This window comes from Chelonoidis abingdonii, chromosome 1, assembly GCF_003597395.2.
Source record: "Chelonoidis abingdonii isolate Lonesome George chromosome 1, CheloAbing_2.0, whole genome shotgun sequence".
In the NCBI taxonomy this organism is placed as follows: domain Eukaryota; kingdom Metazoa; phylum Chordata; order Testudines; family Testudinidae; genus Chelonoidis; species Chelonoidis abingdonii.
In genome coordinates, this window is record NC_133769.1 from 131175631 (window position 1) to 131201615 (window position 25985).

Consider the following 25985-nt stretch of genomic DNA (forward strand, 5'->3'; position numbering starts at 1 on the left):
GGTACCATGGTGCCGGCCAAGGAGCCCGGTGCCACTGCACCTCCTGTGGCACCAGTGGAGCAGGCTGTTCAGCCTGACTAGCCTGTCCCATCAACTGATGACTACGAAGGGAGGCCAGGCAGGCGTACAACCTGCTGCTGTCCCTGGGCCGGGAGGAGTAGTGCTGTTGGGAATAGTGCCAACCATGAGACAGTGATCCCGACGTGGAGGAGTGGTACCGCCGGTAGGGCTGTTCTGCAATTGGCTCCAGTGGGCGGATACACGGATCAATGTCCAGGACTGTGGGAGCAGTGCAGCTGCCGAGTCCTGGAGCGAGATGATGAACGGGAATGGCATTGACGCCCATATCGCGACGGGCTACAATAGCCTCTCAGAGATGAGGACCTCTGGTGCCATCTGTCTTGGTCTCAATGTGGCCCACTCCGCTCGCGAGGTCTACAGTCCCTTGAGGTGGAGCGGTGCCTGGAACCCCTGTCTGTTGGAACCCAGCCAGACAACCTAGTGGGAGTCAATGGGGACCTGTGTGGACTGCGCACAGGGTGGTTGCTGAGCAGTGAATGGCATTAGGAACATTCCCTCAACCATGAACAGTACCAATCACGCAGTGACTGAGGAGATCCTAGCGGTGGCTTGCCTCTGGACCAGGGAGCCAACGATGATGGTGCCCCTGATACCGGCAAAGATATAATGTCCTGGCGTGGAGGGCACCTGGACATCTGGGGAAGCCTGTGCTGAATGGGCCGGGCTAATCCGCTCAACCTGAGTTGAAGGCCTAGAGGCCGACAGGGAACAAGAACTGCCCAACGTGGGTCTAGTCTCTCCCCCAGTCTTCCTCCAGTGCCTCCATGGAGAAGGCCTCTTCTTAGCCTTCTTCACATACCCCGTGGACAGGGAGCGGTGCCGACTGGTGGAAGATGCACCAGTACCTGATGCCAACTCGGAGCGGTGCACCGGAGTTGGGGTCAACGCTGACTCCATCAGAATGGCTTGAAGCCAAATGTCCCTCTCTTTCTTGGTCCAAGGCTTGACAGAACTGCAAACGGTGCAGCCATCACTGAGATTGGTTTTCCCAAACAGCGTAAACAATCCACGTGCGGATCACTCATTGGCATCGGCTGCCTGCAAGTGTCACACAACTTAAAGCCCGGGGCATGCTCTGATCCAGGTGCACTAAACTAAACTGATCTAAACTACTTTAACTACTGGTACTACTAACTATGAACAAACAGGAGTTCAAGAGGAAAGCTGCAGACAATACTGGAGCAGAGCAGTTCTGATGCACCTTCACTGGCGGCAAGAAGGAACTGAGGGTGGGGGGAGCGTGCAGCGCCCCTTACACCACGCATTAGAAGTGCCACTCCAGAGGTAACTAGGGGCAGTCCCCTACGGATACTGCTAGGGGAAAAACTTCCGGTACCAGAGCACGTGGCGAGCACACACACCTATTGTGGAATACACATGAGCAATCACTCTAAGAAGAATGGCAAGCCTTGCCATGGGGTGCTTTAGTTGGTCTAAACATAGGACCTTTGAATATTGGTGTGTCAGTTGTGCCAGGAACACAGATGGAACTGAATTCAGCAAAAGGATAATGATTAAATATTCTTTTGTTTTGTAAATGCTAAAAAAAATTAGCATTTCTCTTATTCTATACATGTGTATGTTAGGATTTCAAATGATAAATTTTAATGATAATTATTTAACAATTAAAAAGTAAACATAGAAAAGGAAGTAATTCTTACCACAATCATACCATGATGGTGGGACAGATGCTAGGATGGTGTAAATGAGCACAGCTCCATTGTTTTTTGCCGAGATACACGTCAGCAGAAAATCTGATTTGGGCTGGTAGTTCTGTGCTGTTGTCACAATACTCTGTTTATATTCAGTGCCTGGCCATGAGAATAGTCCTACACTCCTATCATGGCTGCAGCCAGCTCTTGATTGCAACACGTCTTAACAAGAGGATACAATGCTGTGTTGCCATTGGTCAGTGCACCAGCCAATAGTGATGGGATATGGTGGGCTCCTATCCAATAGGGGCACTTTTCAACAATTCACCTTTGTATTTGAATGTCATTTTAATAATAAGCTGTTTGATTTCAAGTCCTTGTGAAACCAGTGCTTTCTTCTAGGACCTCTAGATTTTTACTGGTGTCATCTCAGGAAAAATCTGCTTTCTTGCATAAAGGCACTGCATTGCTCATTGAAATCTTTAGGCATCATGGGTCTGATCTTTTCTTCTGTTAGTAATCACACTAACGGGGATACTCACATGTCTAAGATGATCTGTTTACTTTTGTGGAAATGTAAATAATGTAAATATTTTCTTAAACTGTAGCTATAGCTGAAAAAGAGGATATATAAAAACTGCTTTTATTTTCCCAACAAAAAACTTTTTTATTTGTAGCAGTGCTAAATCAATATAGATATGGAAGATTCATCTGGACTTTGTTCTTTGCGGACCATCAACGTGTCTGTTCCGATTCTGGCTGCACAGTCTTTACTACTAGTGACAATAAAAGGATTAGAAAAAATATTTTGGGTTTCATATCCCAGAAAGAGTTGCAGGGACAGCAATTAGAAAATCAGCTTTTGAATTGTAAACTGAGTATGGTATGTTTGCTCTGGAAGTCACTGAAAGAGAATAAACATTGAACCCCAATATTTTTATAGAGTTCACTTTTCTGACAACTCCACTTAAAAATACCTTTTAACAACTATTTTAACATACTACCTATACTGTTAAAAGTAATCAACAGTTGCATTTATTTACCCCATATCCTTCCATCAGTTTATCATTAAATTGACTTAGACATTCTTCAGCGGTCATGTAGTGAAATTTAGTGCTATTTACTCGGTGGTTTGGACTGCAATATAATGTAGTTCCTGGTCCATTCAGTCTGGGATCTGAAATAGTTAAAGCAGAGTAAAGCAATCTGTGACTTGAATATCTTTTTCTTTAGTATTAAACAGACTGGACCAGTGGAGTTGTCTTACTTATTTATCACATACAATACATTGTTTTAAAAAAAACCATCACATTCTTCAGGCTTCACACATTACATATTTCCATAGTTGTATACAGTGTTAGTAAATGTCCATCTGGTTTACAGAAATTGCCTCAGCTCCCGCTTAATTCAATGGTACAGCGGTTTCTCCCAGTGAAAGCAAAAACAGAACGACAAAAAAACCTCCAGCCCCCTGTGGGTCAGCTCTAGAGCAGAAGACACAGTTGAGGTGGAACTTTTTGTTATTGTTTTTTGCTTTTAATTTAGCTTTCTTTGGTTCCTGAGTGTTGCTGTGAATGAGGATGGTATCAAACTGGAGGAGAGGATGGAGTCCAGCAGAGCTGTGACTAGTCTTCATCTTGCCTGTCTGAAGGTATGTCTAGACTGGCACTGGAAGGTGTAAGTTCCAGCTCAGGTAGACAGAGTCATGCTAGCTGGGATTGAGCTAGCATGCTAAAAATAAAAGTATAGCTGTGGCAGGGCAAGCGTCGGGAAGGGCTAGCTGCCCCTCGAGTACATACTTAGGGGGTTTCAGAAGGGATTGTATTCAAGGCAGCTAGCCTGTCTAGTTGCTCCTGCTGCGATGGCTACACTTTTGTTTTTAACAGCATACTAGCTCGATTGGAACTAGCATGAGTATGTTTACCTGAGCTGGAAATTACACCTTCCAGGTCCAGTCTAGACATACCCTGCGTGAGAAGGAACACAGGTTCTGCATTGCTGCAGACAGTGCCACAGAAATGAATTTGTGACCCATCTTCGACTGCACTACCACCGCGCACTCACTGCACACTAACCCATCTCCACTGAAGTCATTCTAACATAACCAAACCTTCAGTAGCTTCAAATAGCCACGAGTAACTAAATAAATCTGTCAGCAAAATACTTCTTCCTTCTCAGCCCAGCTGTGGAATTTCGCCCCTTAAATTACCCCATCTGAGGGCCAGGGCAGGTGAGATTCAATCCTGCACAAGTGCCAGCTTTTCTATGTCTATAATCTCACAGCCCTGAAAGATCATAAAGAGGAGATTGCCAGCTTCCTAGTGGGGGACACTACTTTTGCTTCTAAATCCTGGAAGGGCCATGATATTTTTAGGCAATAGAAGAGCTATTTTGAGTCACCGTTACAGGTTATTACAGCTCCTTCTGTTCCCTGTGCAGCTGGACTCATGGTAACTAAGGTATCTGGTTTACGAGAGAGGGAAATGAAAAATAGTCTAAATAACATGTTTTAACTCTAACATGTTTAGCATTTTAAAATAGTTTTCCTGCAACATTAGTGGCATATACAGAATAGATGGCAGTGCAGTGAGGTGGAAAGGTTTTATTGGCATTTGTTTTGCAGAACAAACTCTTATTAATTAAAACTTCCCATAGCATGCTGTCATTTATTCTCTCTCTCTAGATATAGATACACACTGTCATCATAGATACACTATGTATAACTGAACGTATATTTATATTATTTAATTTTGTAATTTTTTTTGTTCATGTTGAGATATATATATATATATATAATATAATATGCCTAAGTAAGGGACTGATCCTTTAACCCTTACTCATATGCATAATGCTATTAAAGTCAAAAGGATTGCAAACAAGTGGGGTGTTGCAGGATCACAACCTATAGGTTTTGGCCTTTCAGAGTCATGAAACCAGAAGACCCAATGATAGTAGTTCACCCAGTAGATTAAATACTGAGGCAGACCTGTAGGTTCATCATCATCCATATGTTCAACAAATTCCTCATATGTTTTATAATGTCAAAGTATTTTTGTTTCACTTGAACTTTAAAATGAGATAAACTTATATAGAAAAATGTACCTCCTGACATTTTTTCCCTCAGAATTTTTCTTATTAATCAGTTAAATAAACAGCACCTCCCCACAGAATACTTTTCTTTTTTAAATCTATATGTATTTTAATCCACCGAGACACAGACAGGAGGACAAAAATAACTCGGAAACATCAAAAACACTACCCTTCCCTCCCACAAACAAAGAAACCATCAAAAACTGTCCACTGTGGGCCTTTCTGTTTCTTGGACTTGGACCTCTCAAAGTCCCTTCCAGCCCTACATTTCTATGATTCTCACATTTATCCCCTGCTTTACCCCTGCTTTATACCTATCTAGTCTTTTGGGACCTGACCCTGCACTACTATTCATTCAGGAAACATTCCTACTGAAGTTATCATCTCACTAAAGTCAATGGGAGTTTTACTTACATAAAGAAAGTAGGATAATGCCAGATATCAATACTATTTCTAACTGCAAGCGCTCAAAACCCAAGAATCATTTCCCCCCCAAAATCAAGAGATTGACTTAAAATCATATTTTAATAAAATAATGAATTCATTTTTTCTCTGCCTTCTGTTTTTTAAACCTCTATGTAAAATCTAGGTAATTTTCCTCTGCAACTATGATGACTGGTAACTTTTCTTTAAAATGAAAGTAGAGATTCTCACAACTGCCAGAAACTGGAGCTTTAAGAAAAAGAACAGATGTCACAAGACTCCTGATTAAATCACTGCAACACTGCTCTAGTGAATATGTCCAGTTTTACTTTGATTGTACCCATGTTACCTTGCTTTCAGTCATATTTTACTAGGCTCTTTGAGAAGTATAAGATATTCTGATGGACAGATGGTTGGACAAGGTCAAAATTATGAATGTTAGGACTGATACAAGGAATGCCTTAATACTGCATCAGCCAGCTACAAGTCAATTCTTCCCCTTCTCTTATATCTAAAGCCAGGTGACATAATGGCAACTGCTAGCAGCGAAGAAATCAGAACTGGACACCTTTGAGAAAAATGAACAAAATAGTCATAATACAGGTGAAACAGGCCCCACAGCAGTCAATGGCAAAACTCCCATTGACTTCAGTGGGGTCAGGATTTCATCCAGAAAATCTGGAACTAAAGCAGAAAAGTAAGAGAAAAATATATAAAAGGAAGTAGGAATGAGTAATTACCTATGACACTCATGTTTCACCTATTGCTCCTGGATCTAACTGTTGCCTGGGAAAATGAACTATGATTGTATCTTGTCTCTTAAGGACCAGAGTCTGCTACCCTTGCTCACGTTGCCCTGAAATCAATCTGACTGCAGATGGAGTGAGATTGGTACTACTCACCATGAGTCAGAGTGACAGAGTCTATCTCTACAGTATTCACCTTCCCTATCTCCCTGAGGAAAGCCAATTGCCAAGAATGGCAACAAAAATCAGGTTAAAGAATCTGAAGCTAGTGATCCTAGCAGGACACATCATATTACTACTTAGACTGCAAGATCTTTAGAGCAAGAACCATCTCCTCATGGTATGTTTGTGCCGCACATGTGATGTGTACAAACACAATGGAACCTTGATTCCTCCCTGGGGATTCCAGACACTACCACAGGTGCCGACTGCGTGGGTGCTCCAGGACTAGAATGCCCGCGGGGAAAAACTGGTGGGTGCTTAGCACCCAGTGGCAGCTCTCTGCCCCAGCTCACCTCTGCCTCTGCTCTGCCTCCAACTCCTCCCCTGGGCGCACCATGTGCCCGCTTTTTCCCCCAGCTCCCAGAGCTTGCACCATGAAAACAGCTGATTCATGCAGCAAGCGCTGGGAGGGAGGGGGAAGAGGAGGAACATAGCGCACTCGGGGAAGAGGTGGGGCCAGGGTGGGGATTTGGGGGAAGGGGTCCGATAACGTCAGAGAGGGGGCAGAGTTGGGGTGGGGACTTTGGGGAAGAGATTGGAATGGGGGCAGGGCAGGGGCAGGGAAAGGGTGAAGTCGGGGCGAGGCCGGGGGGGAGCACGAGCACCCACTGGCGCCGGGGAAAATTGGTGCCTATAGGCACTACAATAATAATGAATAGGGCCCTACCAAATTCATGTCCATGAAAAACTCATTACGGACCATGAAATCTGGTTTCCCCTGTGAAATCTGGTCTTCTGTATTTTACCCTATATTATACAGATTTCAGAGGGGAGACCAACGTTTCTCAAACCGGGGATCCCAACCCAAAAGAGGGCAGCGGGAAGGTTGCAAATTTATTGCAGGGGGGTCACAGTATTGCCACCCTTATTTCTGTACTGCCTTCAGAGTTGGGTGGCCAGAGAGCAGCGGCTGCTGGCAGAGAACCCAGCTCTGAAGACAGGAGCACAGAAAGGTGGCTATACTGCAACCCCCCTACAATAATCCTGTGACTCCCCACAAGCCCGTTTTGGGTTAGGACCCCTAGAGTTACAACACTGTGAAATTTCAGATTTAAACAGCTGAAATCATGAAATTTAAGATTTTTAAAATCCTATTACTGTGAAATTGACCAAAATGAACCATGAATTTGGTAGGGCCCTAATAATGAATGGTTATTAATAATATTACTGATAAACACACTTTTTACATTAAAAATAAACTTTAAATTTGGACAGAACGAAGGCTATACAAAATCAGTCCAAATATAGCATCACCCAGCTCCACGGCCTGTGTCAATTTAGAGGAAATTTCGTTAAAGTTTGTTCCTGAGCTGAGAACATTTATTATAGCTGAGGTACATTATAACCCCCACCAGGTAATACCGAAATCAATGACCGATACAATCCTCGCCTACACTTTACTGGTTTATTGAGATGCACATGACAAATAAAAATGGTTGCCTCGCCAAGATTCTGGGCACCCCTGCAATAAAACACATGAAATTATACTCCAGCAGACTCCACATTCTGCTTTCTACTACAGTTCTGATTTCCCTGAACAGCCCCCTTCTGCAGCAGCTTCTGCATATAGTTGTACCTTTCAGTATGCACTGAAGGTCAAGAGATTTCGGCTATCTCAGACCAGGGGGAAGCCTGTTTCAGAGCGGAGTGTTTTTCATGGAGCACGCTCTACTTCCAGACTCTTTTCTCTTAAATGAAGGGGGATCCAGCTGAAGCACCTCTGCTGATCACAACAGTGGCATTATGGCAGGAGAGGAGAGGAAGTCTCTTAAGTAGCAAGGTCCCCAGCCATTTATGGCTCTATAAATTAAAAGCAATACCTTCAATTCAGTCCACAAACCAAAAGATAACAGTGCAGATCATAGAGCACCAGGGACATGTGCCGTTACTGACAAGCACCACTTAATATACAAGCCACTATATTTTGCACCGGTTTACGTTTTCAGATTGACCTGAAATGTAGCTCCACGTAGAGCAGATTGCAGTAATCCAGTCTTGAAGTGACAAAGGAATGGATCATGGTACAAAGTTCCATATCTGAAAGAAGCAGTTGCAATCTTTTGGCCAGTCTCAAGTGGTAAAAAAGCCTTCTTGGACCATGCTGCTGTAAAATCATCCAACTGCAACTGGGGTGCCAATACTACAACTCTTAAGATTCTGAGCTTAACTAATGGATACTGGGAGCGACCCTCAATCAAAGGGGAAGAGATCAGCCTCATCTGGTTGCTTTCCACACCCTACAACTATCATCTCAGTCCTATCTGTACTGAGCTTTAACCAGCTCACCCTCATTCATGTTCCAAGCTCACTCAGATACTGGGTTAGATGATCAACAGCTTGGCTGGATCAGGAGTGACAGGGATACGTAGCATCCTGACAACAACGCAGTCATATCTTCTCAATTATCCACCTAATGGTCCTATATAATATTGAGAGAGAAAAGTCCATGAAAGATTAATGTTCATCTACCTTCAAATACTGCTACAAAATCAAGATAACTCAGCTCTCCATTTGGGAATCTTAACTTCTCAGTCAGTAGATTAAACTGGCTATCGTCCATTGGCATCCCATGATCTTCCAACACCTGTCACAGTGAAAAAATAAAACAAAAGGGAAATCAAAAAATGTTTGTTCCTTACATGCTCATCCTTTCAAATAAATGTCTGGGCTCCTTGGCGTACACTTTCAAAGGACCGTATGGGGTTTTGATTACATAGCTAAACCTGGATAGGTCTGAACATTTACTTCTTCTCTTCATATTTATGGTAACCATGGTTTATATAGACTTGAAATTATAGTGATTAGATATAAATTTAATAAGAGGAACCACATCCTTCAGCAGGTGAGAGTTCCCAGACCATATAGCATCCAAATATTCATGAAGCCTGAAACTGCCTAGCTTATGAGATCTGATGGTAGCACAAATGGCTGCAGATATATGATTATTTTTGTTCTTTATTCTTTGTGTACTAGCAACCCTTAACAGAGGCATACATAATCTGTAGGGTGTCAGACGAACAGTGAGGTTAGTAAAACAGTCAATTAAAGGCTTTTAGTGTTATACCAAAACCTTAAATGCAACCTTCACACAGACAGCTAATGCAAAGAAAAAAGAAGCAGGTAGGTGGAGTTCCCTCTGCCTGCCAGTAATGTTAATCATGCTGCTGCATTAGTTCCAGGCAACAAAATAAGCCTTTTAGTACCACATTGTAGAACAGACTGCAGTAATCCAAAGCCAATGTCCCAAAGGTATAAAGCACAGATCAGCATGTGGGAGGCAAGGCTGCAATTTTATTCTTAATATATGCATTAATTATTAATAATAACAATAATTATTATTATTAACAACAATAAGACAAAGAAATAACATTTTACAATTACTTAGCACCTCTCATTTCAGAGCACTTTTGCAATGCACACATAGAATCACAGAAATACATCCACCACTGGGAGGAGGAGAGCAGCCAGATGAAGAAGTGCACAGCATTCTGCACACTGATGAGAGATGAAATTTTTACTGGCAAACCAAGGTAAACCTAGTATCTTAAGCAGTCCTAAGGGAGCTGTGCTGCCATTTTTTAAAGGTCTCACTGACATGGTAAATACTGTTTTCACCACAGCTACCTCCCACTGCTCTTCCAAATCTACATCTGGATAAAGACAATGTGCAGACTCTGCCCACAACAGAAGTTGGAAGTACCTCCCCTTCTAATTGGAGGAGGCCCGAGGAAATGCCTCTCCCATAATTTCTCCTGTCTGACCCAACCAGGATAATTTCCATTTTGGTGGTATTTAATCTCAGCCAGTTTCTAGCCACCCAACACCAAACTTTGGCAATACTTTTTCTCTTGAAGTCTGGAGAGAGTGAAAATCTGCACCACAGCAGATATCAGTCCTAAATCTCTTCAAGAGGGAACATATAGGGAATGACAAGTAATCAGAGCTACAACAGGCCCTAAAGAACATCACATACAATCCTAGTAGTACTGAAAGTTCACCACACAAAACCAATTGGGAGCACTCACAGGTAAAAAACTAAATCAGTTCAAGATAGCCCCAATCGTACTGATCTTCTAGCACCCAAGTGCTGTACCCAGGTCTGCTGATCCACGCTATCAAAAACTGCCAACAAATCTAATAACCACAGGAGCATGTTAGTCACTGTGGTGGGCACAGAAAAATCTGATTAACTAAAGTCAGTTTTTAAGTGCACACTACAGGAGAGAGTCTCCCCTCCTTCTAAGGCCTTTATATGGCCTAAAAGGTCCTTAGTAAGCTGGGGGACAATTTCCCCAACACAGGCACTGAATGTGCAAGTCTCAGAGTAGTGGCATGCTAGGACAAAGTACTTCAAACTTGACTTGAAGATGAGAAGGGACTTCAGCTTCTATAACCAGAGAATTGTTTTATGTGCTTAATGTACTTATACAATGCCTTTTGCTATTGACGCATAGCAGTGGCCTGAATGACCAGCAGCCAGCTTGGTCTTCACTTCAGAGAGGATTAAAATTTTAACAAGCAGGACCAGCACTGGAATTTTTGGTTTGCCTGCAAACAATGTTTTGCTGCCTTCCTCCACTCAAAGGTATTCAATTTCTCTCAGCTGTGATGTGATCACACCACAATGCATGAGGAATAAGGATTTTGGTGATGGCTAACTAAAAAAATTTTTTGGGATGCACCTCAAATGTAACTAACTCATTTTACAGAGAAAGTGTGTGGTAGGTTGGAGTCTGGTTCTATAAATTCCCCAGCCACCCGCTGCGGAGATGGAGTCTAGCAGCATGTTCTTTTTGACATTAGAAATCAGTTTGGGTTTTCCAGGCAATCTCTGCAAGAGAAGGAACTAGAAATTGACTTTTTTTCTTTTGAAATGAAAGCTGATTCTTCTTTATGCTATTAACAAGGAGCTCATGTGAGCATGCTCCCGCTCATTAATGACTGAAACAGCCCTGGAGACCTGGCTGTAGATGCGTGAATAGGCATCACTATAAAACGACAAACCATCTTCCAGGAAAAACAAAAAGATAAAGAAAAACACCTAGCATTTCCCCTACCTTCCGGAAATCATCTTTACTAATTTTTCCATTTGGTTGCTTGTTGTAGGCAAGAAAGCTGTCTTTAATAGTTGTTTCCTGTTGTATCACACTGTCCTTGAGCCTTTCAATTACTTCATCGACAGTTCTATTCTTGGTATGCTTATCGGCTTGATCTTCAATCTGTTTCATTCTAAAATTGAAAGACTGCGCATGAAAACAAGTCACTTGTGTTTTCTACTTTAAAACATTTGATTCAATAATTAACTGGATTATTTTAACAATAAACAGGACAATAACACCAGAAATATTATTTTTGTGCCTAAACAAAGTTATAGTGAGTACAAATTAAGGCCCATGCAGATTCCAAGGGCCATATTGTGCAATCAGTTGTTAAGCAGAAACCCATGTTTAAACTGATGTTTATAAAAACTGATTGCATGATATTGCCACAGGCTACTTATTTTTGAAGTAGAGACCACTCAAATCTAAATATGGGAGCTGATTACCAGTTCATTTTGGATCTTCTGATTTCCCAGCCTTGGGGGAGCCACTTTTACCCATTAACATTTTTAACCACCATCATGGGACCCAATTCAATGCCAAAAAGTCAATGGGAGTCTTTCAGATTGACTTTAAAGGGAGATGAATCAGGCTAATGTCATCTTACCACCTGCTGGAAAGGTGTAACGATTGGTGGCCTTTGGAAATGGCATCAGTGATATTCTGTATATCTGCCCATAGGACATAGTTATATAACATCATGATTCACAGCTTCCCACTCCTAGTAACCTAAATAAGCAACCTCCGCTTTTCTTCCTTTATGTGCAATGAGTGGATGAGCATATCCTTTCTCAGTCCTTAAAAGAAAAATCCCCAGACACAGAATATATAACCCTCCCTTTGAAATACTACAGTATTCGTCGGCAAACCATTAGAATAACGCCTGATTAAATATGCAATAACTTTTGAAGACAGAGAAGATGTACAATAAAAGTGTGCGTAATATGTCCCGGTTGCATCCATTTCACATTTGTTATGGATTTACTATTGTCCATGAAAAAGTAAGTTGACACCATTATTTTTGTTAAGTCTGAAAGCATATATTTCTGTATGAGCAAAATGTAGAATATTCAGCAGTCTAATTTTTTATAGATTTATGAAGTATATTTTATAGTACTCCCTTAACTCGATAATAACCTTAAAATTTTAACTTCTAGCACTAAAATATTTTAATGAAACACTTTCATTAACTGCTTTTAAATAAAGTATCACTAGTAGTTCACATAGAAAATTAAGTCTAACATGTTTGAAATTCTGAAACATATAATGATGAAAGTAAAGAGGAGTGACTTTGCTGATAAGCAAGGCTTTCTGATGCTGTACTCTATAATCTTTGCTTTCCATCTACCACCAGGACTAGAATCCAGCTTTCCTAAATTCCAGGTGTGCGCCTTTTCCACAGAGACACACTGCTTCTAGCATGTCTTATTTTCCCCCAAACCCTAGGAATGGCTCACTGTACTTACTAGACAGGGCATTGTCCCCACTGACACCCAACAGAATAACCATAATCTGAATTAACTTTCCCATATTCCTTCCTTGCTGGTGAATCCCCTTTATGGGATGTAGTCTAGGGATTAGCAACATTTAGGGAGCCCACGCGAGTTGTGTTGTCAGGGAGTAGTTGCAGAGTTATCAAGGGCTCAGAGCCAGTGTGGAGGACCAAGGATCCTGGAGAGCTGTGCAAGATCTCAGAAGATTCACAGTAACTGTGAAAGCTTCAAGTAACTGAAGAGAAGTTGAATAGATGACTAAAATGTCCTCGTAGCTTGAGTGCAAAAAGGCATGCAATGATGCTATAGACTGAGAAGCCTACAGCCATCAGAATCAAATCAGTCTTGATTTGTGGAGCTCTGAGAATGCTCAATCCCAAAAGATGAAGTCTCAATGATTCCATGGTGATTCATAGTCTATACTTTACATGCTGTCTAGAAAAAACAAACAAACCCTGAGAACCTTGCTTATCAGCAAAGTCACTGATGACTTGGTGGGATGTACCCCTTTTGTAATATGTGACGTAAGCTCAACAGTTCTTACTTGAGTCCAAAAGATTTTGATGAATAAACATACATTTGCTCTTCTGATGCAATACTTTGGAGGCCAGACTACTTAGAGATTATGCATAGATCCAGAGCTCTGCATAAGACAACACTTAGCATTTGACATATAGAGCAAATGCTCAGTCTTTTTGGAAGTTTCTTTTATAATGGTATCAATATTTTTAAATTTTAATAGGGCATCTGTATCAATAAAGCACAGTACCTCTCTGAAAGATCTGTCTGTCTTTTTTCTTCTCTCTGTTGACTTCCGATACCAGTTAAATCACCAGGTAAAACAGCAACTCCTAAGCTCTCCAAAAGCATCCTGTAAAGAATCCCATCAGGAGAAATATCCTGAAATTTATGGCATAGCCTAGATAAAATAAAGAACTGAAATTAATGTACACAGTTGAGAGTAAGGCACAATATGCATATTTTAAGGCAAAGATTATCAAAATAATGAACTTCCTTCCCAGATAGAGGGAGTGTGTGTCCAGTGGTTAGAGGAGACTGGGATCACTCTGCCATTGACTCACTGGGTGATCTCTCTGTGCTTCAGTTTTATTCATTTGTGAAATGGGGAAACTAATACCCAGCTCACAGAGCTCAATTTAGGTTTATGAGACAATTCATGTCTGTAAAGCTTTTGAGGATTCTTAGATGGAAGAATGGAAAGGAATGAAAGTGCATTATACTGTGAATCCACAGCATTCTGTTTAGTCTACAAAATAGTTATTTTTCCTCATTTAGACTTTTATTTAAAAACAAACAAGCAAACCAACAAACCTGTGATACAAAATGACTTGTAACTTAAGATATAACACCCCTCAAGCAAGCACACTCCTTGTGATAAATCCACATCAAAACTTTTTTTTATTTTAATAAATCTAATCTGCTACCCTAAACCAATAACAGGAGTTAGGGGAGGGGAAGGATCATGGAGAGAAAAGGGAGTCACCATGTTGTAACACCTTCCAACCAGCTCCATTCAAATAAGTTCATCCTGAAAATGGATAGACTCGGACACAAACACTAAGGAACAACATCTGCCTTGGAAATGTAATCTAAAAAAGGCTTCCAAATGTCCTTAAAAATTGTCCCTTCTCTTCCTCAGTCTGAATGTCATCTCACAGGAAGCCATCTGGGACAGGCTTGCCAACCATTCTGCCTCAGTAAAAGCAGTATTGTCCTCAAGTGCCTCAGGATGAGTCACATCAGTGCCAAAAGCCCAATTATAGCTGAAGCCCCCAACAGCAGAAGTATCATTTCAAATTAATAAGACTGATGTGGCCGAAACACTGGAATTCAGAATGTAATTTATTCTCTTCATCACCCTTGCTCAAAAACCTTGTGTAATGCAACATCCCCAAAACATCTGAGTTAAATCCCCAGTCTGGTTATGACAAATCCAACACAGATTTGACAGTCATATGTCCAATTTGTGCATGTTTAAAGGAGTCAATTATATTTTACTTATTATTTCAAAATACTGCATCCCTAACCGCTTTAGAGCTGTGAATGAACAGTGCCATCCACTGTTTCTCTGAATAATCTTTACCCACAATATTTTCCCAGGATGATCTTAAATAACATGTAACATATAAATCTCCATTTGAAAAATGTGTGTACTGGTGGCCAGATGTGAGTAAAAGCACCTTTTTTAAAAGAATAAGGCCCAAGTCTGGTAGAATACAAGGTGAATAGCAAATTATTTACCAAGCAAGTTTTCATCCACGGATTTCAAATTTAATCAATCCCCATTTCTTATGTAGCCCTTAAAACAAAAAAACCCCAATCAAATAAGACATCAATAGCAATAATACCTTGTTGAATATAAAACTTGCATTCATTTTAACCTTAGAATTGAATTTCTTCTTTGGTGTGACGAGGTGCTCCTGGACATATACATCTTAGCAAAGGCCTTGATTCAGGATAGCCCTCAAGCATGTGCTTAAGTCTGTCTAGAATAGAGATGCTCTCCAGAACCAGGACCAAAGGATGGGCTGAGTGAGAGTTCATGCTCCATGCCTGTGTATGCTGCACAAATATATTTAAACTATCCATAGCTAGTACAACTGGATATCCTTAGAAAGTGGAATTTATGCAGATTCTACAAAGGCCTCATGAATGCCCTCCACTGTTGTCAGGTATACATTGTATCAGGTTGCATAAGGTCCTATCAGGTCATTGCAAAATCAACCCATCTAATCTAGGAAGTCTGATCTTGCAAAGCTCTGAGATTCTAGCCCCAATCCAACAAGCACATAAGCATGTGCTCAACTTAGGTGACGTTAGCAGCACCAGTCTCTGAGTACGTAATTAGTCCCCTTGAATGGGACTGAAACCATATTAAAACGCTTTTTATGCGCATTGTTGGATCATAATCATAGTGCTCAGCACCTTTCAGAATGAATCATTCAGGGCATAGTCCTGTATCCGCTGAAGACACTGGCAAAATATCCATTGACTGCAATGGTGATGGATTAGACCTCTACTGACCATTTTTTTTCTGGTTTTCTTTTCCGGGCTTTCCCTCCCCAACATCATTTTCTCATACAAGATGTTGAAACTTCAAGTAGAAATCATTTTAGAATTTAAATTGGTTGTAATTCTGGACTCCACTCTGAGCACAGCTCTCTTGTTACAAATAATGGTTGAAAATAATGCTAAAAACGTTATCTGGAGAAGTGTGTGAATGATGACAGCCAGTTATCCAATACTCAAAGGATAAGTAATTGCTCATGATCAGTGGTCAATGTGTATATATTATACAACACTGAGCCATGAAACTGACTGATGACAAAAAGGGTATATTTTTAATACAGTGTTCAGGGAATTAGATGCCTGACTCTTATTAACCCCATGCATGGCACCCAAAGTTTTCTCTACAAAATTCACAGAAAAGGAAAACGGATGCAGTGGAATTTTATCTCAGTGATAACACTTGTACTTGTTCATATTTCAAGATCAAAATTATTTTCTGAAAGCCATTTCCTATTGATGCTGTTGTGTTTGCTCCTCACTTATACTGATCATCAGGACACTGGGTCACAAGGTTCAGGCTGGCACGGATTCCTTTGATTTTCCTATGATGTTTTGAAAGGTAGGAAAGAATCCCACATTTTCTGGAAACTCACAGGGCTGCACGTAAAGAATGTTACAGTTTGTAGGAGAGCAAATTAGAGCCTAAATTAGAGCCTGACTGACATGCCACGGCAATAAAATGCCTAATACAATCCACTCCTCTTTTACAAGATATAGATTTTGATTCCATACACATATGTGATTTGGGATGTTCATTGTTTTTTAGATTGAGATGCAGTTATCAATTGGCCAATGATCAAAATGAGAGTTGATTATGTCATGTCCCAGTTTACAAGGGTTCTCCTAAAATTAAGGCTCTTGAATTGTTCATTACAAGATACTACTGTAGAATATTACAATAAGATAATGTGGGTAGTTATATTCATTTCCATTTGGAAATAGTTAATACTTTTTTAAAGATACATTTTCCATCACACCCAATTTTCACTTTGAGGAATGGGCTTGTTTTACCTTTTTAAATTATCCTTTGAACCATATGACCCCAATTTTGCCAGCGTTTCATTAATGGAACTTCCATGGAAATAAAGAGGAAATTTGCAAGCTGATCACTTGCAGAATAGGGGTTACTGATTGGCCTGATGGCATTTTATTTTCTCTAAAGCTTAAGGCAAATTGAAGTATTCCAAGATTCAAAACACCACTTTTTTAGAAAAATATGGAGAGAAAGTTAATAAAGTTACATAAATTAATAGTCAGATGCCAGCAGCTTACTTTATAAATTGTTCATCGGACAAAGAGGGACAATATATCTGTACAATTTTTCTTAGCTGATTTCTGCTAATAATGCCTGTACATTTAGGGTCACAGGTCTGCAAAGCCTTGTGGAAGTCTTTCCAATTTTCCGTGATTTTATCCGAAAGAATGTCTTCCACCTAAAACGCAAATATATCAGTCATTGAAATAAAAAAAGGCTGTGAAGTTATATTGTCATATGTCAGTAATCATATAGTAAAAATTAAATAAACCCCTTAATTACAGAAAATCAACATTGACTGAAGATAAACCTCATTATTACTTACAGTATCCCAAGCTAGAACAAAAGAAGGTGGCTTCTTAACTTCCTTTGTTCCATTAAGCCATTTATGACCCATCTAATTTTAAAAAAATGTTATTTGTATTAAAACTTTTTAGCACACTGTTTCCTCCATAGTGTACAATGAAAGCCAATACATATATTCTCAAGGTTCTGCTTGAAAGTGTGTCTCTAATCTGAAAAGTGACTATGCAAAAATGGCACTTTACTACACTGATCTGCTCCTTTTGTGAATTAAACGTCACAGCTACTGACTTTAATAAGAAAACAACATATTATTGCTGGTTACTCTCCAAAGCTAAAGTCACTAAGACTGACAGATGAGCTGCAAGTTGCATAGCTGTCTCTGAGGAAAAAATTTGAAGACAGTGGGATGGCATAGGTGAATGTGAGTGCAGAATGTGGTTCCCAGAACTTAGATCAGGTTCAGTTTGTGGCACTGGCAGTTAGAATAAAAGCATCTTTTTACTTGTAAACTGAGTACATTTAATACAAGAACTACTGAGATGCAACAGACACATGGAACCTTATTTTTCCAGAGTAACTGGGGTCAATACCCAGATCCAGCTGAGCTCTGTTCAGTGCAAAATCCAAGGAGAGACAAAAGTGCCTTTATGTCATTTTCAGATACCCCCGTCCTGGGGCCAGTTAGGAGCTGGTTTGGCTAGTTGAGGCCCAGCTTGGTTCCCAGCTCTACTAGCATCTGCCTCAGAGCTGCTTTGACTTTCATCTGGCTGCAACAGTCCCACGGGGCCATTCCCTCAGCCAGTGAATAATAGAGCACCACAGCATTCTAGAAAAACTCCCCTCCCTCTGGGTATGCCCCAAAGAATTCCCCTATGTCACAGAGTGGGCAGGACAGAGTGTTATAGAGCCAGCTATGCCAGCTTTACATCACCCAGGGAATGAGTGAGTGGAGCCTTTGTATTTGGCTAGGCTGGCTTTGCAGCTGCTTTGCACCAATAGATGGCACAACAGAGGTCAGAATCTGGCCCACTCTTCAGAGCAGAATCAGACCTCAAGTGTGAAATCCTAGCTAGCATGGTAATCTCTGGTTGTCAGCTGGTATCTTATCCCAGGGTGGCCATTATCCCTGTTGCTCTGTGTTTCTCTAGCCTGCCCTTCTTTATGCTAAAATTTACTTTATTTAGAACACTGAATAGGCAGTAGAATTTCAACTCTAAAATGAATCCAAATAAGTTAATCTGAGCATCCACATTCATTTGCATAACCCATTAGTATTTGCACTTTGACAGTATTTATACTTTTTCCCTCCGACATGTCAGTTTTATAATTATAAAAATGTGTCCAAGACTCTCAGCACAACCATTATTCAATTCAATAATAGGTAGAAAGGACATGAACGGATGAATCAAATGTATCTATTGTTGGAGCCAACAGAACAGGATGCCGTCTAATTCAGTTCTACATCAAAGCTTTTCTCAAAACAATACACACCATTCAAGACTATTCAGTAGGAACCTCTTTTTGTGCATCTAGTGCATCTCTTGACACTGCCAGGTTCTTTGATTCTTTTCAATGACACTAACTACACCAGCTTAAGACAAAAACTAAATAAAGATTTATTCAGATGACACATTAATGGGAACCTAAAATTGATCTAATAAAACTATTATGAACAGCTCTAATATAATAAAGCAGTTATGAAATCTATAGATTAGACTACTTCTGAGTATAATTCAGTAAGCAAAAAAAGAAACTGACATACTGACTAGATATTCTGGTCAAAAGATACAGGATATAACCTCACTATATGTATGATAGTGGTTCTAAAGGAAGATATTAAAAGATTACTACAAAACGCCAAACATTTCAAAGTCATACTCATAAAAACGCACAATCAATGGGTATTGTAAATCTCAGAATCTATGTATTATTATCTAGTATAAATAGATAGAAAGAGCTCTTCTGCAAAATATCTGCAAAACGGTTTTGATAATTGAAAGCTGGAAAGAGATACTTCTGTCCCACACCTGCTACACACATGTACATGAACTTGCGATTACATTCCAGGGGGAGTTTCCAGAAACTTGAGGTAACTGTGAAATCGATTCTCAACCCATACTTCAGAGGCAAAAGACTCCAAGAGTGTGAATTATGTAGGAGTTTTACATTGCTGAAAAGCATATGCATTCACTAACTTAGATGAAGACTTTTCAGAGCTTAGGGTTTTATTAAGAATTGTCCTGACACCTTGCTATAAACATTATAAAAAAGAAAATCCTTAGAAAAGTATTGATCAACACTTACTAGAGATTCCTTTTCTTCAAACAGATCTAAAAATGTATGGTAGCTGAGGTACCCAGTGTGTTCTGGATCAATTATCTTAATTAGGTCTTGGAAGTCCTTGTCTCTTATTCGAAATAAGATGCAGTCCAAAATGCGACGAAGCTCATTTCTTGTGATCTTTCCATCTTGTTTCTAAAACAAATGTTCACGTGTGTGTGAAACAGAGTGAACAAATTTACTAAAAGACAATGTCTATTTTAAAACACTGTTCTGAACCTACAAAAAGAACAGGAGTACTTGCGGCTCCTTAGAAACTAACAAATGTATTTGAGCATAAGCTTTCCTGGGCTACACTTCATCGGATGCATGCAGTGAAAATACCAGTAGGAAGATATACATATATATATATATACACACACATACAGAGAGAACATGAAACAATGGGTGTTACCATACACTCTCTAATGAGACTCATCAGTTAAGGTGAGCTATTACCAGTAGGAGAGAAAAAAACTTTTTGTAGTGGTAATCAAAATGGTCCATTTGCAGCAGTTGACAAGAAGGTGTGAGGAACAGTATGGGGGGAATAAACATGGGGAAATAGTTTTACTTTGTGTAATGACCCATCCACTCCCAGCCTTTATTCAAGCCTAATTTAATGGTGTCCATTTTGCAAATTAATTCCAATTCAGCAGTCTCTCGTTGGACTTTTTGAATTTTTTTTGTTGTAATATTGACTTTTAGGTCTATAATCGAGGGACCAGGGAGACTGAAGTGTTCTCCGACTGGTTTTTGAATGTTATAATGCTTGACATCTGATTTGTGTCCATTTATTCTTTTACACAGAGACTGTCTGGTTTGGCCAATGTACATGGCAGAGGGACATTGCTGACATTTCTGAACCTCTACGCCACACAACCCACAGTGACTGAAAGCTTTCACTATTGGTTAGCTTTTTGATAGTCTAATCAGTAGTTCTCAACCTATTTATCACTGTGGGCCACATATGCAGATCTCTCTGTGTTACGTGAGCTGCATCCACTCAATATATATACTACCTGTATGACCCTAAAGATGTCACATGGGCCACAGCTGTGTGCTGATTGGGCTGCCAGCGGCTCACAGCCCACAGGTTGAGAACTACCAGTTTATATGATGTGAATCTGGTGGTCTCAGTCCAGTTCTCAGTGGACAAGAGGATATACTGCAACGGGAGCCCTTGTTGGCAGTCACAGCAGAGGGACTAAGGTTATAGAAACTGAACTATCCTCTTACACTAGAAGTCATACCCTAAGTCCAGGTTTGTAATATGTTGGTAGAGCAGTATTAGGGAGCTTAGAATATAGCTGCCTGTCCTGGACCTGTTCTGTGGAGAAACAGACAAAAGTCTTTGGTCTCCAAGATTGTTAATTCAGCACCTTTCTGCAAAAATTAAATTGATGGTTTATGTTGTGCAAGTACATATAAACACACATACATACACACACACACTTTTTTTAAATAAAAAGGATGTTTTTGTTACTTCCCACCAGCTCTGTTTCCCTACAGTGACTTGCTGCTGCCATTGGCCTCATCCATTGCCTTGGTGTAGAAGGGGAGTCCTTTAAAGGCTGTTTGTGACTGGAATGAATTCCCACACAGCTCTCAGCACAGAACAGACATATATATGCACCCTGGATTAGTGTCCCAAATTCACCTCCTATCAGGGGATTTCCTTTATTCTTAATATCAGAACAATAAAATACAAACTCCAACCTAAGCATTTTTTTTGAGCTTTTCTTTTCCTAGGGTATTTTCCTCCTTGATCTCTCTGTTTTTGCACATAGGTCTCTCTGCCTTAGAGAGTAATGCTAAGCCTTTTATATTCCTGGGTTGGAGCTAATAGGAACCACTGGGTCTGACAGTGAGAGTGACTTAGTAGAAATAATTCTGCATTTCTGTACAGTCCCAGCATGTGACAGTGCCATACTATCATATAAATATGCTTTAAAAAGTGCACCTTATCCAATAAACAATGGAATGGGCTTATACAACAGTACTATTATATTTATGTATTGTTACAGTTAAGGCATAATTTTTGTTTCAGTCCCCATGACATATCTCCATAAGGTTTGAGGGAGAGTTTTAAAAAGAGGTTAGTCTGTTTTTATCACAGTCTATTAGATCTTGGAATTTTATATTTTTGCTTGGACTTTTATTTTATTTTGCTTCCCTTAAAAAAACCTGGTGGAAAAAAAGAAGAAATATAAGGAATAAATGCCTGGGAACAATAAAAGAAAAATGAATGGTAAACAGTTTCTCCAGTGATTCATTCCTGCCTAAGCAGAGACAAATATTTTGCTGCTCATAAACCTCACACCAAGAAAAATTCTGTTTCCCTTTAGTCCCCTATAGAGATCCAGGGTGGCAGTAGTAATATACAGGATGAGCAATTATTTACTTCATCAGCTGGTTTGGGAAACACTTTGAAGTTTTGTAATCAAAAGATAATGGTCTTGTGAAACTGCTTTTCTGCCATCTGAATTTTCTTTAGAGACTGTTGTCAGTGCATTAAATCATACAGAAAAGAAACTGGATAATATATCTACCTCAGTGAATGTGTTAAGACATTTGGCAGAGGAGTTACAAAATTTAGTTCTATTTTACATGAAAATATGTACCGTGTAAGTGGAAGCATCTTCTCTACAAAGCTTAAACCAGGGCTCAGCAACCTCTGGCAAGCAGTTTGCCAGAGTAAGAACCCTGCCGAGATAGGCCAGTTTGTTTACCTGCCGCGTCAGCAGATTCGGCCGATCACAGCTCCCACTGGCCATGTTTCACCATCCCTGGCCAATGGGGGTGGTGGGAAGCCGCAGCAAGCACATCGCTCAGCCCACGGCACTTCCCACTGCCCCCATTGGCTTGGGACGGTGAACCGCAGCCAATAGGAGCCGCAATCGGCCGAGCCTGCCAACGCGACAGGTAAACAAACTGGCCTGGCACCCTGGCGAGCCACATGCCGGGGGTTGCCGACCCCTGGCTTAAACACATACTGTGGTTAAAGATAACTTGTTTTTTAGTCATTGCTTTGAATATATTGAAAAAATAATATATATTATATTAGCCTTCGATCAGTGAAATTTTTGATTGTTTATTTGACACCTAAAATCTCTAAAATGTTTTCATTTATGAGCTAGATTGTCATCTGGTGTAAATTAGCATAGCTCCAACGACCTCACTGGGGTTAAAATGATTTACACCAGCAGAAAATCTGTATGTATCTCTATACGTGTAACTGTTTTGGATGTTAATAATGAAGCTGTTCCTCCTGCTGCCATAGTTCTCTTTCTGATGTCTCAAACATCGGTATCTGTGTAAATAATTTCATTCACTGATGACCAGTACAATAAAACACATAAGCATGTGCTTGAGTACGTGATTAAGTGCTTTGCTAAATCAGGGCCCTAATGCTGGTATGTGTTGTTATTATCATCCACTGCAATGTAGGAAACTTAACTCTCTTCTTTGTAAAGTGCTAGGCAAATTCTTTCTTTTGTAGTGATTGTGTATGTACACACACAAACATATATGTAAAAACAACGAGGAGTACTTGTGGCACCGTAGAGACTAACAAATTTATTTGGGCATAAGCTTTTGTGGGCTAAAACCCACTTCATCAGATGCATGGAGTGGAAAATACAGTAGGTAGGTATATATACACAGTATATGAAAAGATGGGAGCTGACTTACCAAGGGGGGTCAGTGCTAATGAGACAATTCAGTTAAAGTGGAAATGGGCTAGTCTCAACAGTAGAATACCAATGGAGGAAAAATCACTTTTGTACTGGTAATGAGGCTAATATAATCAGGGTGGCCCATTTCAAACAGTTGACAAGAAGATGTGAATAACAGTAGGGAAAAATTAGTATAAGGAAATTAGTTTCTGTAGTGACCCATCCACTTCCAGCCTTTATTCAGGGCTAATTTGATGGTGTCCAGTCTGCAAATTAATTCCAGTTCTGCAGATTCACACTGGAGTCTGCTTCTGAAGTTTTTTTTGTCAAAGAATTGCCATTTTTAAGTCTGTTACTGAGTGTTCAGGGAGGTTGAAGTGTTCTCCAACTGGTTTTTGAATGTTATAATCCTTGACATCTGATTTGTGTCCATTTATTCTTTTATGTAGAGACTGTCCGGTTTGGCCAATGTACATGGCAGAGGGGCATTGCTGGCACATGATACATATATCACATTGGTAGATGTGCAGGTAAAGAGCCCCTGATAGTGTGGCTGATGTGGTTAGGTCCTATGATGGTCGTCCCTTGAATAGATATGCAGACAGAGTTGGCAACAAACCCAGTTGAGAAACTGCAGAACTGGAATTAATTTGCAAACAGGACACCATCAAATTAGGCCTGAATAAAGACTGGGAGTGGATGGGTCAGTACAAAAACTAATTTCCCCTACTGTTACTCACACCTTCTTGTCAACTGTTTGAAATGGGCCACCCTGATTACATTAGCCTCATTACCAGGGCTGTCCCTACCCATACGCAAAGTACGCAGCTGTGTAGGGCACCAGGAAATTTGGTGAAATTTCCTGGTGCCCTGCGCAGCTGCGTGCTGCTCCAGCCCTTGCCCTCTTCTTCCGCATGGCCCCTGCCCCTGATCCTCCCCAGCCCCACCTCTTCCCACCCCTGCTCCACCCCACTCCATCCTTTCCCCAAAGCCTCACTCTGCTCCTCCCCCGCCCTGCCACCACTCCCCTGAGGACTGCACCAGGGCTGGGCCTGCACTCATTGGCGGCGGCAAGTGCAGTGACCCAGCCCCAGATGTGCTGCCAGTCAGTGCTGGTGGGTGGTTCCCTCCTGCCCCCAAGCCAGCCCTCCCCCCACCCCACAGAGGCCTAGGGCCCCCCACACACTGTCCCCAAGGGGACTGCATAGGGCCTCAGAATAGCTAGGGACAGTCCTGCTCATTATGACTACAAAAGTGATTTTTCCTCTCTTGGTATTCTACTGTTGAGAATAGCCCAGTTCCATTTTAATTGAATTGCCTCGTTAACACTGACTCCCACTTGGTAAGGCAACTCCCATCTTTTCATGTACTGTGCATATATACCTGCCTACTGCAGTTTCCACTCCATGCATCTGATGAAGTGGGTTTTAGCCCACGAAAGCTTATGTCCAAATAAATTTGTTAGTCTCTAAGGTACCACAAGTACTCTTCATTGTTTTTGCTGATACAGACTATCATGGCTACCACTCTGAAACATATATGTGTGTAATTTATACTGCAGAGCAGGAAAGAGCAATTTTTATGTAATTATATTTGAAAGGAATTGTGATATATTACCTATATAAAAATTTGTAATAAAAAATGCCTGCACTACCTCTGAAGATATGCCCAGTGCTCATTTTGCTTGTGTCAACCAGACTGAAAGCTTTAATTTTTTCAGTCTATTATTTGCTCATCCAATCCAAAAATATAGACTGTACAATTTAAGAAGAGCAATCTGTAGCAAATCAAAGTAATAAAAAATTCCATCTGTCCACTAAAGGAACAATCACACAGTCCAGTGTATGGATCATATATATCATGACATTCCATCAAAAATGACAAGAATGCTTTTTTTAACATAGTTCAGTACATCATGAAAGCCATAAAACAGAATAGACTGACAGTTCTTTATTAAGAGTGCATTCATTCTAAAGCTACACATAAAAAGCACGCCCAAATTCTCTTTTAAAAAGTCAGATTAAAATATTGCTGCAGATAAAGCGAGTGATGCAATGGAATGATCCTGGTCAGTCTCACAGGTCTGACATTATACATCTGTCAGATTATAGATCACAAACAAGAAATATTTTACAAGTTCCACATTTCTTATTTATATTATATAGCATGGGGCTGTGACAATGACTCTGTAGCTGAGGTTCTAACTTACTTTACATTATCATACTGATTTTAATCCCTTCCCTCACTTCACTAAAATGCAATAATTCTGCCTATAATTTCTCAGGTGTGGTCATATGCCAAGGGATATTTATTTATTTAAGTTTGTGAATAACTGAATAAGGCAGTTGAGACATTAGAGAAGTTGCATATTTGCATCTGTGAAATTTTCCTAACTTCTTTGAAACATTTTCCAGAATGGCTTAGTATAGAATTTGAGTCTACGAACATTTATATGTGTCTTTAATGTCAATTACAGTCAAAATCAACAGGACTTCTCATGTGTGTAATATTAAGCAAGTGCATAAATCTTTG

General features: G+C 40.3%; 1 protein-coding gene across 2 annotated transcripts in view; it reads right to left on the reverse strand.

The window, feature by feature from the left end:
* The window catches only part of EFCAB6 (EF-hand calcium binding domain 6), a 173909-nt gene that overhangs the window by 60966 nt on the left and 86958 nt on the right, over positions 1-25985 (reverse strand). For both annotated transcript variants that reach the window (XM_075070341.1, XM_032762501.2), the window contains 7 exons: positions 19762-19932; positions 17477-17548; positions 17169-17329; positions 13576-13725; positions 11272-11443; positions 8684-8798; positions 2777-2910 (listed from right to left, as the gene is read on the reverse strand). In XM_075070341.1, coding sequence (XP_074926442.1) covers positions 2777-2910; positions 8684-8798; positions 11272-11443; positions 13576-13725; positions 17169-17329; positions 17477-17548; positions 19762-19932 — 975 coding nt within the window. The remainder of the gene's footprint in view (positions 1-2776; positions 2911-8683; positions 8799-11271; positions 11444-13575; positions 13726-17168; positions 17330-17476; positions 17549-19761; positions 19933-25985) is intronic.